Source organism: Cyprinodon variegatus, unplaced genomic scaffold (assembly GCF_000732505.1).
Source record: "Cyprinodon variegatus isolate N-32 unplaced genomic scaffold, C_variegatus-1.0 Scaffold456, whole genome shotgun sequence".
In the NCBI taxonomy this organism is placed as follows: Eukaryota; Metazoa; Chordata; class Actinopteri; order Cyprinodontiformes; family Cyprinodontidae; genus Cyprinodon; species Cyprinodon variegatus.
In genome coordinates this window covers 414,064-425,789 of record NW_015150909.1, presented here as the reverse complement: position 1 = coordinate 425,789, position 11,726 = coordinate 414,064, and the positions used below count along the sequence as shown (strand labels likewise).

At 35.8% G+C, this 11,726-nt stretch overlaps 2 protein-coding genes across 2 annotated transcripts in view; one reads left to right on the top strand and one right to left on the bottom strand.

Moving 5' to 3' along the window:
• The first annotated feature begins 4,622 nt into the window (after positions 1-4,622).
• LOC107093980 (hemoglobin subunit alpha-D-like) lies at positions 4,623-7,484 on the top strand. Its single transcript, XM_015389364.1, has 3 exons — positions 4,623-4,933; positions 5,245-5,449; positions 6,894-7,484. The coding sequence occupies exons 1-3, from the start codon at positions 4,842-4,844 to the stop codon at positions 7,020-7,022; spliced, it is 426 nt and encodes a 141-aa protein (XP_015244850.1). The 5' UTR covers positions 4,623-4,841; the 3' UTR covers positions 7,023-7,484.
• A 4,062-nt stretch (positions 7,485-11,546) lies between these two features.
• Positions 11,547-11,726, bottom strand: part of LOC107093978 (tubulin alpha-1C chain-like) — a gene marked incomplete at its 5' end in the record, with an annotated part of 2,228 nt that continues 2,048 nt past the window's right edge. Inside the window, one exon of the mRNA XM_015389362.1 lies at positions 11,547-11,554. Coding sequence (XP_015244848.1) covers positions 11,547-11,554 — 8 coding nt within the window. The remainder of the gene's footprint in view (positions 11,555-11,726) is intronic.

The following is an 11,726-nucleotide window of genomic DNA, read 5'->3' as shown; positions in this document are numbered from 1 at the left end:
AATATTTATAAATATTAAACCAAAGCCAAGAGTTACGAGTAATGTCTGTTTTAAAAATGTAGGGAATAGACAGTACAGATACTTGTATGAAAATGTAATGAGTAGAAGTCAGAAGTAGGAAGAAAAATAAGTAATGGAGTAAAGTATAGATACCTAAAAAGTGTACTTAAGTACAGTAACGAAGTATTTGTACTTTGTTACTTGACACCTCTGATACTGAGGGGTGACCAAAAGTGGATAGGCACCAGAACCTCAGGGTCAATCTAAACTGTTCCAACAGGAACAAGCACAACGTCCACATTTCTAAATAAAGACAAACTATAGTTTCCTACAGCCTTTGCTAACAAATAGATGCATATATTTAAACATCTGTCTAGATAAAAGGTATATTGGATAAAATTCTTTGAGGTTTGAATCATGGAGTGAACATCTTTTTCCATCATCATTACTTACCTACTTTTATCAATGTCATTCTACATTAAAGTGATATTTACAAGTACTAATATCTACATAAATCCATAATTTAAAATGTTTTTATTAAAATAGTTATTTACAGTATCAATGATTTCACTGAAGACTTTTAGATGTCTTCAGAGACATAATTTTCTCTTTATGGAATATAACACAAAATCTAGTTCTGAAAGAGCATGAATTATGTACTAATTATCTCTAATGCTGGTATATTGATGTGCATAGTTAACTACAGTGTTTTTGTTGTCAAGTCGTTGTTAATATATGAAAAAAATAGTAGGGGTGGCCACAGATGTGGCCAATGATTGGCTAAGAGTGGCAATGGGCAGCTCTGGCGCCCCATCTAGCTCCGCCCCTGGTACAGTGGATCCAGGCAGTTGGCACAGCACTTCATGCTGCAAAGATTCAGCTCAGGTTTTTGCACAAAAACCCAAATGCAACCCCCACTAAAAAAATAGGCTATAAAAATAAAATATACAAGTAAGTGTTTTGAGCATTTGCAATAACAGATGAATAAATAGATAAACACAGATGCATCCTGTGGCTGCACTGTTCAACATCACATTACATGATTTGTATGCAGCTGTTGTAAATTTAGTAGGTAATAGTTTGCCCGCTAGGGCACACTGAGCTAAACTAAAGCAAATACTTTGAAGGAATTGTCTGCAGAACGCTAAGAAAAGACTGTGTCCAGGCTGAAATGCGTCAAAAAAACAAACAAAACAAAAAAAAAAGTGAAAAGCACTAGGGTCTCATTCTATCAAAATATCTGCTGCGGAATCTACTCAGACACTCTAAATAGATTTAAAGTACAGAGTTTTTGTCATGATCTTGCTGATGACTGGCTTAATTGCTTATTTCATTCACCTCTCTAACTCTTCCCCATTTTCTCATTACTGCTCATCTAATCCACCTGCTCCTGCCTCTATTTAAACTGCTTGCTCCCAGTCAACAGTGCCAGATTATTCTAGAGCCTTTGATGAGAGAGTTTTCTAGCTTTATAGTGTTCTGATTGCCTGATCCTGACCCATTTCTGTCACATTTCTGCCACTGTTCTGATCTTTTTGCCTGAGCTGTCTTCGCATTCTGTTTGATTCTATTTCTGGATGTGCCTCTTGACTGTTGATTATCCTGCCTTCCTCCGTCATCTGCTCGGATCTGATCTGCAGTCAGCTTTGTGTCCTTCAAGGTTTCAACGTCTGGAACTCTCTATCCGGCAGAGTCGTTGCGACTTGACAGCTGGTCTGCTGGTATCAACCTCGTACTCTGGGCACGGGCTGAACTCTAAACCAGAGTTACCATCCTTGGATCCCCTAGCAGTTGCTGCTGCAGATCTGCAAACTGTTGCCTTCATAAACAATTTTTAAATTATGCCACTTTCTGTCTTGCCTGAATACTGGGTCCTTCTGTTCTGAGTCAATACACTTTAGCTAAATTATGAGAAGTATTGAGAAAAAAGAAGTACTTTGTTCTTTCTACTTAAAAACATTGTAAAAGGTTTTGCAATATTTTGTACCTAAACACCTTTCACTATTATTTGTAAAACAAAATTCTTATTTTATGTTTTGTTCAATAAACCAACTGCAACATTTTGGTTCAACTAGCTCACACCAGCAGGTTTAAACATACGGTGATGGACTTAACTGACTTCTTTTGTCAGACTTTAACCAGGACTCAGTATAGAGATAAGTTGAGGTGAACAGTTTACACATTGGATAAGATAATCAAATGGAGCCTAAATTGCAGTTTTACCTTTCCAGAATGTAAAACCAAATTTAACATTAGAGTTCCGTGGTTCCTAGCATTATAAATTGTTCTTTCAAAAAAGACACAAAAAAAACCACCAGTGAGGCTACATTAATAGCATATAGTGATGTGACAAGCTTGAACTCCTAACAGATTTCTTCTGTTTTTACTCTTCATGTCAGAATTGAAGGGTTGACAGTTGTAGTTGATCATATCTTAATATGACTTAAGCTAAAAGTGCAACAACTTATTTTTTTCCATCAGTTTAAATAAAACTATAAAGAAAAAAAATAAACTGGTACAAGGGACCAACCATTTAAGGTTTCTATGCCAGCATATATACTTTATCATGAATGTATTTAGTATTACGTCTTTCCAACAGGGGCCATAACAGTGGCAGGAGCAGTTCTACAGGGGCCCTGGCCCATGGTGTTAGAGAATCAGACATAGATAAAGTAAGTAAACATAAAAAGCAGTTTCACATCATAATATTCCTCATTAAGAGAACCATTTTATTCAAACCAACTCTGCCTTGTGTCAAAAGTGATTACTGTTATTACCACAGTTATTAACTGGTTTCTACTTGTTTGTATAACCGATAAATGGTAATGAGTCTCTAAAACCACTGCATAGAAACTCGAAACCGTTAAGTACCTGATTTTTCTGACCACGTAATGCAGGGGTTTATTAATGTATGATTTCCTTATCACCAGTCTTTCAATATACGACATGTCAGAGCCACAAACCTGTAGGGATTCAATGTTAAGATAGAGGGTTTTTGTTTGTTTGGTTTTTTTTTTAGAAACCAGGAGGATTGTGGAGTTCATTTCTGGCTCTGTGTCAGGATAAGGTGGACCAGGCAGTCTTCAGAAAGCCCTCAGGCTGCAAAGGGGACAGAGCAATAAAGTAGCAGTGGTCCGGTGTTAGTGTCCATGATGAGACACTTAAAGGTCAAATGAAAATTGTTTTAAAGCCACCATAATTTAAAAAGAAACATATTTATGCTGGATTTAAAACTGCAGGACATAAACAAAACTTTGCAATGAGCTTATGGTAATTATTAAAAAATTACATTTTCATTTTAAAGGTATAGGGAGGATTTTCGCGAATTTTTGCAATTTTTCTCCACTTAAAAAAAATATATATATATATATACATGCACAACCCTGTTCCCGCTTTGTTTAAAAGTTGCTGTTTGCATCACTCATACAAGCTTACATTCCAAAAGAAGACTAGCAGTTTTTCCACTATGTGAGAGTCACCCCCGATAAGTGAAAACGGGGAGGAGCACGTAGGACAATCCTATGTAAACATATCACCAAAATGATTGACAATTAGGCGGACCACTTATTTTGATGATCCACCCGGAAAAAGAACATCCTCCACTTTACCTTTAACTGATGGCATTTTTCATGTGATGTAACTGGTGATAATGCAGATCTCAAGCTTGTAGTAATTCAGTAGCAAGTAGACATTTCATTGATGGGGCTGATACACCATAAACTGATTTTCTAATTCAATTCAATTCAGTTTATTTATATAGTGCCAATTCACAACACATGTCATCTCAAGGCACTTTACAGTTTAATCAGATCATACAGTCAAATTGATTCAAAGTTTTCTAAGCATTTTCTACCACCATAAATCATAAGAAGAAATGTTTTTTTTTTTTTTTTTTACTGTTATGGATGAGTGGTTCAAGTTATTTCAGTGCATCAGATTTAACAGTTCATTCCTCACCTTCCCAAAGAAATTTTCATAACAAGTCAATGCAGACTGATTTAATATGATAAATGTGGTTTAAGGGTTTGAACCAGATAACTGGTTCAATTTATACCCAGAAAAGCATCCTAAACTCACTAATGAAAGCTAAACGAGTTAAAGACATCAGTAGTTGATGTTCCAGCAGTTGCAGAGTCATCTTGGTAGCTCAGAGTGAGGATCGTGACAATCTTATCAGATGCTTCACAGCCTCTACACCCTGAAAATCAGCTGCAGATAGCAGAATATATCTGCAACAAATTTCAACACGTTTTGTAATATTCATTTTGGTGTACTGGGATGCAAATTTATATTTCTTTGCTCTTTATTTTCTTTTGTCATCTCAGGGTTCTTAGAAGATCATTCAGAAAACTAATGTTGGATTTTAGCAACTTGCTGTGTTTATCCAGTGTTATAATGAATGGAACTCCTTAAGTTTGTAACTGACTAACGCTGAATAATATTCAGCATTAATCTCTTAAAGAATCTTGAGTTTTGAGGTAATCCCAAGGAAGATCCCACAGCAGCTGCAGCTTCAGGTCATCCTAGTTCATTACATAGTAAATACACAGCATGACGCACAGAAGGAGGTTGATAGCACGATGCTGTGGAGCCCCCACCCTTCCCTGGCTGCTGTCTGATAACACAGGGGAACAACAAGGCCAGGCCGTCACATCTCGTTTTCTCCTCCAACAGCAGAAATATTTACCTCCACTTGTTTCTTCTTTTTTTCATCTCAAGTTTTCAGCTGACGCAGGGACATAATGGTTGATTAAGAGACTCCACGTCTTTTGGGACCTCTTAAGTGTTGGATTTTTTTTTTCTACAGTTAATAAGTTTGTTGTTCAGGGCAGCAGATCGCCATGCTGTCCAAGAAGGAGAAGAAGCTGATTAAAGAAATTTGGGAAAGACTGACTCCAGTGGCTGAAGAAATTGGATCTGATGCTCTTCTTAGGTAGGATGAATGGTGGAGCGGATGCCTGTGCAGCAACGATTGCTCCCAACGACTTAAGATTGTGCAATGGACTGATGTGGCAAAGGGGCATTAAGACACCCTGTGAGAGAGAAACATCACATTTTAGGAGTAGAGGACTGTTATTGGATTACTCTTTTTAATCTGTAATCCAAAAACTTGGTATATTCTAAAGTAGTTACAGTTATCCTGGGAGATCAGCGACAGGTGCAGACAGGCTGTAACAGCTGCTGTAAGGCTTTAGGTTTTCAAACATCTCACATGACACATCTCGCTGTTTTGTTCTCCTACAGGATGTTTACTTCATATCCCGGCACAAAGACATATTTTTCCCATCTGGACATCAGTCCCGGCTCTACCCACCTGAATTCTCACGGGAAGAAGATTGTTCTGGCCATCGCAGAGGGGGCTAAAGACATCAGCCAGCTGACTGTCACTCTGGCTCCTCTACAGACGCTGCATGCCTATCAGCTCCGGATAGATCCCACCAACTTTAAGGTTCTGTCTCCAAAGTCTCTGAAGTTAGAAGGCGTACCTGCTAGAGTCTCCATTACCCGGTTAGGCCTTTTAGAAACTGTTCAACTCATTCAGCAGTGGTTCTAAAATCCAGATTGAACTGGGATTATTAGTTTTACTACACAAATGTCAAAGCTGGAGAGGATTTGAGGGGAAACAGTACTACAAGAACTTTGCTAAAAATAAACGAGACAGTTTCTTTGATAAATAACTTCATTGGAACGTGAACCAGAAATTCCCTCTTCCCAGGGTTGGGTGGAAGATTTAATGATTAGGAAGGAAGGGCTGTAGCCTAATCAATTGGGATCGGTTGACCAATCAGATGCAGATATGAAGCATATCTGAGGCCTGAGTGAATATTAATTTTTTTTTCTTCTTTGATAAAATCAGAAAAACACCTCTTTGATCCACAACCATAAAAATTGTTCACTCATCTGTTTTTTGATATGAGAGAAAACTGTTAAACTGGGTTGAGGTCGGTGTCCAAAATAAATATATTCTTTTAAAACCTGGTTTTACCAAAATAAAGAGGAACTGACCTCATTGGGGCATACCTTCAAAACATTATAGTCAGTTAAATACACATCATGTTTAAATATCCCAAATTAAGATGACTTTTATTGTATAAATACCATAAACAACTTGATATATTGATAGAAGCTATTGTACTAGATTTTTAAAGCACCTGAATGCAAACAGGTGCTATGCTTTGCAGGATTTTATTTTAATAATTTAATTCAACATTTGCATGGTTTTCTTCAATTTAGAATCTGTATACAAGTTTCAGCCAGTGTATCATACAAAATATGGTTGTGCAATTTTATTTTATTTTTGCACTAATCAACCTTGTTAATCTATTTAAACCAGCAAAATAAACTATGAGTTGCAGTGTAAAGAGGATGGGGTGAAAATTCAGGCTGTAATTTTGAGATTTGGTCTTAAACGAATACACAAATCCTCCCCTCCTTTCTACCTCAGTGCTGAGTTAGAGCTTAGAGATGAAGCTGCATATTTTGTTTAATATAAATATTCAAAATTTTAAATACCTGTTTGGAGCTTTTCAGTCTTTTTTTTTTTTATCTCACCACATATCAATGTTTACTTTACTCCTTCTTGTGGCAAAAAGGGGTATTACATGAAAATAATTTTAAAATAGTAAAAAAAATATATGAGTGCGTTTTTACAAAAAAATGCATAAAAGGAATTATTTTTATAACTATACTTTCTTAGACTTTTACTCTGACTGGTCCATCATACGATACAGTATTTTGAACAATTTAAAGTTGCCAAAAGCTTGGTTTTTAATCTTGTCTTTTGACAAAATCTAATGCAACAGAAACCTGATTTGATCATTTTATTTTTAATCTTTGTTATTTTCTTTTTTTGGTCTTTAACACCTGTTGTCTGTTTTTTTGTCGTCCTGCAGCTGCTTTCACACTGTATGCTTGTCACGTTGGCCTGTTACCTGGGCGAAGAGTTCACTCCGGTTGCACATGCAGCAATGGACAAGTACTTGTCAGCCTTCGCTGCCGTCCTCTCTGAAAAATACAGATGAGATTCATCCACCATTTAAGTAAATACAGGTCCTTCTCAAAATATTAGCATATTGTGATAAAGTTAATTATTTTCCATAATGTAAAACTTGAACATTCATATATTTTAGATTAATTTCACACTAACTGAAATATTTCAGGTCTTTTATTGCCTTAATACGGATTATTTTAGGATACAGCTCCTGAAAACCTCAAATTCCTATCTCACAAAATTAGCATATTTCATCCAACCAATAAAAGAAAAGTGTTTTCAATGCAAAAAAGTCAACCTTCAAATAATAATGTACAGTTATGCACTCAATACTTGGTGGGGAATGCTTTTGTAGAAAAGACTGTTTCTGATATGGAGGCCCAGGATGCTTCGATAGCGGCCTTTAGCTCATCCACAGTGTTGGGTCTTGCGTCTCTCAACTTTCTCTTCACAATATCCCACAGATTCTCTATGGGGTTCAGGTCAGGAGAGTTGGCAGGCCAATCGAGCACAGTGATACCATAGTCAGTAAACCATTTACCAGTGGTTTTGGCACTGTGAGCAGGTGCCAGGTCATGCTGAAAAATTAAATATTTTCCATCTGCAGAAAGCTTTTCAGCAGATGGAAGCATGAATTGCTCCAAAATCTCCTGATAGCTGCATTGACCCTGCCCTTGATAAAACACAGTGGACCAACACCAGCAGCTGACATGGCACCCCATACCATCACTGATTGTGGGTACTTGACACTGGACTTCTGGCATTTTGGCATTTCCTTCTCCCCAAGTCTTCCTCCAGACTCTGGCACCTTGATTTCCAAACGACATGCAAAACTGAGCAACAGTCCAGTGCTGCCTCTCTGTAGCCCAGGTCAGGCGCCTCTCCCGATGTTTCTGGCTCTGAAGTGGCCTGGGGAATGCAGCACTTGTAGCCCATTTCCTGCACACGCCTGTGCACAGTGGCTCTGGATGTTTCTACTCCAGACTCAGTCCACTGCTTCCGCAGGTCCCCCAAGGTATGGAACGGGCCCTTCTCCACAATCTTCCTCAAGGTCCGGTCACCTCCTCTCATTGTGCAGCGTTTTCTGCCACACTTTTTCCTTCCCACTGAGGTGCCTTGATACACCACTCTGGGAACAGCCTATTCGTTCAGAAATATCTTTCTGTGTCGTACCCTCTTGCTTGAGGGTGTCAATGATGGCCTTCTGGACGGCAGTCAGGTCAGCAGTCTAACCCATGATTGGGGTTTTATGTGTTGAACCTAGCTGGGAGTTTTAAAGGCCTCAGGAATCTTTTGCTGGTGTTAATTTGTTGATTCAGATGATTAGGTGCATAGCTCATTTAGAGACCTTTTTCATGATATGCTAATTTTGTGAGATAGGAATTTTGGGTTTTCGTGAGCTCTATACCATCATTATATGTATTAAGACAATAAAAGGCTTGAAATATTTCAGTTAGTGTGCAATGAATCTAAAATATATGAATGTTCAAGTTTTATCATTACATTATGGAAAATAATGAACTTTATCACAATATGCTAATATTTTGAGAAGGACCTGTGTTTATTAGTATTAGTATTTTCATGGAGTTTTATTATAATAAAGATCTACAGTATACATGTGTCATTATTTATTGTTGTTATTGCATAGTAATAATTATTTCATAGTTCAAAAACTGGGTTTGTATCTGTCTTCTGAAAACGCTTTGTTAAATCATATGTTTGCACAATAATTTCTAGTTTCATGAACAGCTTCTGCCTCACTGTTAATGTGATTATGTGGTTAATTTTATTTTACAATTTTAGATTATTTCCTTTGCAAAGCACGAGGTTAACGTGAAATTTTGAGCTGTGTGTAAAAGTTAAAGTGCTGAATCCTCTATTAGTACAACCTACTAAAGTAACACCTTTTGAAGATGAGAATATAAGCAAGAAAAAAACTTTAATAATCAATACAGATATGATCAGATTGAAAACAAAATTGTATTTATTTAATGTTATTTATAAAAAAAGGTTTGGTTCTTAGTTGCTTTATATTACACTTACTTTAGATGACATGTTAAATTGACTTTATTTACAGAAGATACTAAACTATGCAGTTGTGAAAAAGGAAATGTAAATTGGAAAAAAGATGTCTGATCTAATGGGGAAATTCTCTAAATAAAAAAAACAAAAAAAAAAACAGATTTATTAGACCTTAGTACAGTAATGCAATGATAATGTACAAACCAAAAAATAATGTCTATCCAAACTTTGTTCAAAAGTACAGCAAGTAAAGAGAGAAATGATGCAGATATTTAAAGCAAAGTACTGCTTCTAGAGTACCAAGAATGTATACTTGAGTAAGAATAGCATTATTTGACATTTTTTTCACTAAAGCAAAAGTATAAAGGTAGTCATATAAGAATTTGATCAAGTAAGAATAAAAAAGTATTTGGTTAAAAAGACCATCTGAATACTTGTTGGGTCATAACATCTTACTTAATATTTAGAAATCTGACATTATGTGCAATAAATGGTACAGTAAAGACTGAAATATGTAAAGCTAAATGAATAAATAAATGATATGGTTTCAATATAACAAGTCCCTGCTGAAGAAATGCTTTTCTAAATTCTATTTCTTCAACAAAAACCTAACAAAACAAACTCTATCTTTGATTAATGCATTTATAAATTAGAGCGAGGTAAAGTACTTCTGATGATATTGACTGTTGACTGTATGTTTGGGTGATCATTGAATAGCTCAACTTACAATGGAGAGGGTAGCCAGTAACTTTACTCAAATAGTAATATCGAAACTTTGCACGACTAATACTCATAATACTTTTTTCCCCCTGTCTGGCAATGTGGCAATAAGAAACATTGTGTTGATGCCAAAAAAAAGCCGAACAGATTTTCCTTTTACAAGTGGAGCAGTATGGCTATCGCCGTGTGTTCCGCTTGATTTATGCATGTAAATAGCTTTTTTATAATTCATGCAGGGAGTATTACAGATTATATGGACACTGCAATGTAAATAGAACAGGAAAGGAAAGCAGGAAAAAGGAGAAACGACGAAGGAAAGAGGAGATAAAATGGAGACAATGATAAAACATCTTCAGTCTGCTTCATAACCGGCAAAGAGATGTAAAAAGAACAGCATAACCAACGGACATAGTATAAGAGATACAATTGATACCATCGCTAAAGTATAAGTAGTATTATTTCATCTGACATGTATACTTTGGTAGCTAAAAATAAGAATAGGGACTTTCTGTGTGGAAGTGAATCTCTAAGTACCTGGAACCAAGCAGCTGCAGTTGTTTTTTAGAGTGCACTTGTACATGTAAAGTTTATCCAAGAAAAAGTATAGTAGAGGAAAATTACTCCCACTAAAAGTACGTTCCAAAATATTAAAGTAACGGAAAACATGTAAACTAGTTAATATCAGAAAGTGGTGAAAAAAGAAGGCGTGGTTAGATTTTTATCATATGAAGTTATGTTTGTGATAGATCAAATTACATACAATTGTAGTGTATTATATCATTATTTCATATGTATTTAGGTCATTTGTTCTTGTTCCTTAATGGAAAATGTTGTCAATGTATTTCAATATCAGTGTTACCCATTTGTTGGCTGGCTGAGATTGGTCTAATGAAATAGATGTGAAGGTTTTTCAGGTTATTCAATTTTAGTCTTTATCTGGAGACCCCAGCTAACAGTATTAATTATTTTAGTAGGAACTGTAGAACTGTGTATTCAAACGTATTGAACCATTAATACATTTACATGCTTAATCAATAAATAGCTTAACTGGTGGAATTGTGGCACTCTTGGCTTTCCATGTTTGTGAGGCACTTTGCATACCTAACCAGATCCTAAACTGGGTCCTGATTTCACAGATACACGGCACAGACTGAAAATATTTGCTGCATGTTCTCTTTACTTTTTTACTCTCATTAATGGGTGTAGAAGGGCTTCTGTGAGGTGATTGTTAAGAAGGGAGATCTTGTGAAGTCAAAATCAACACAGCCTTTTTAGACATGCGGTGCAATTGCACCCTCTTCTGATTCTTGCTGGTATGACTTCATCATCTTGTAAACTATTCATCTTTCTGAGGCGTGATAAATATGATCTGAATCTATCATTTTGCTTAAAATGATCCAAGATTTTCTTATTGTCTCCATTTGTTAGAATATTTCTGGATCTTTTACATCTATTTAAGAGAATGAGTTTCATAAAGTAAAATAAATTAAGCATATTTCACTTATTTATTTATATGCAAGTTGAACAAAGCATTTTAGTGCCTTTTGTGCACAATATCAGTTTTTTGATACAATTTTCTGTTCCTTTTTTAATTTCATACTGTAATACATTGACCTTTGTTTGCCAAGTTCGAAGTGATGTTTACAATTTGTCCTACTTTTTATTGCTAGTCAGTCATCAAGCTACATTCAGTCATGGAGTTTTTTTTATATAATCTTCATCTCAACTCCTGTAAAAATGAACACATGTTGCTTGGAGTAAAAAGGATCATAGATCAATAGAATTAGACTTTAACAACAATACACCAGTAAGGCTAGAAGACTGTAGAGGAACAAGTTAATATCAACACAAAGCAGACATCTCTAAAAAGTTTATACTTTCTTCATTCAAAATATTTTTAAAAAACTACCGGTACAAAAGAATTGGATCATTTTCTGAAAACCCAGCTATCCAACTCCATCAAAGATCCATATATAAAGAACCAGAATGAATG

Coding starts and splice junctions, on each gene's coding strand:
- LOC107093980 (XM_015389364.1), top strand. CDS start 4,842: ATGCTGTCCAAGAAGGAGAAGAAGCTGATTAAAGAAATTTGGGAAAGA. Junction 4,934..5,244: donor GGATCTGATGCTCTTCTTAG/GTAGGATGAATG, acceptor GTTCTCCTACAG/GATGTTTACTTCATATCCCG. Junction 5,450..6,893: donor TAGATCCCACCAACTTTAAG/GTTCTGTCTCCA, acceptor GTCGTCCTGCAG/CTGCTTTCACACTGTATGCT.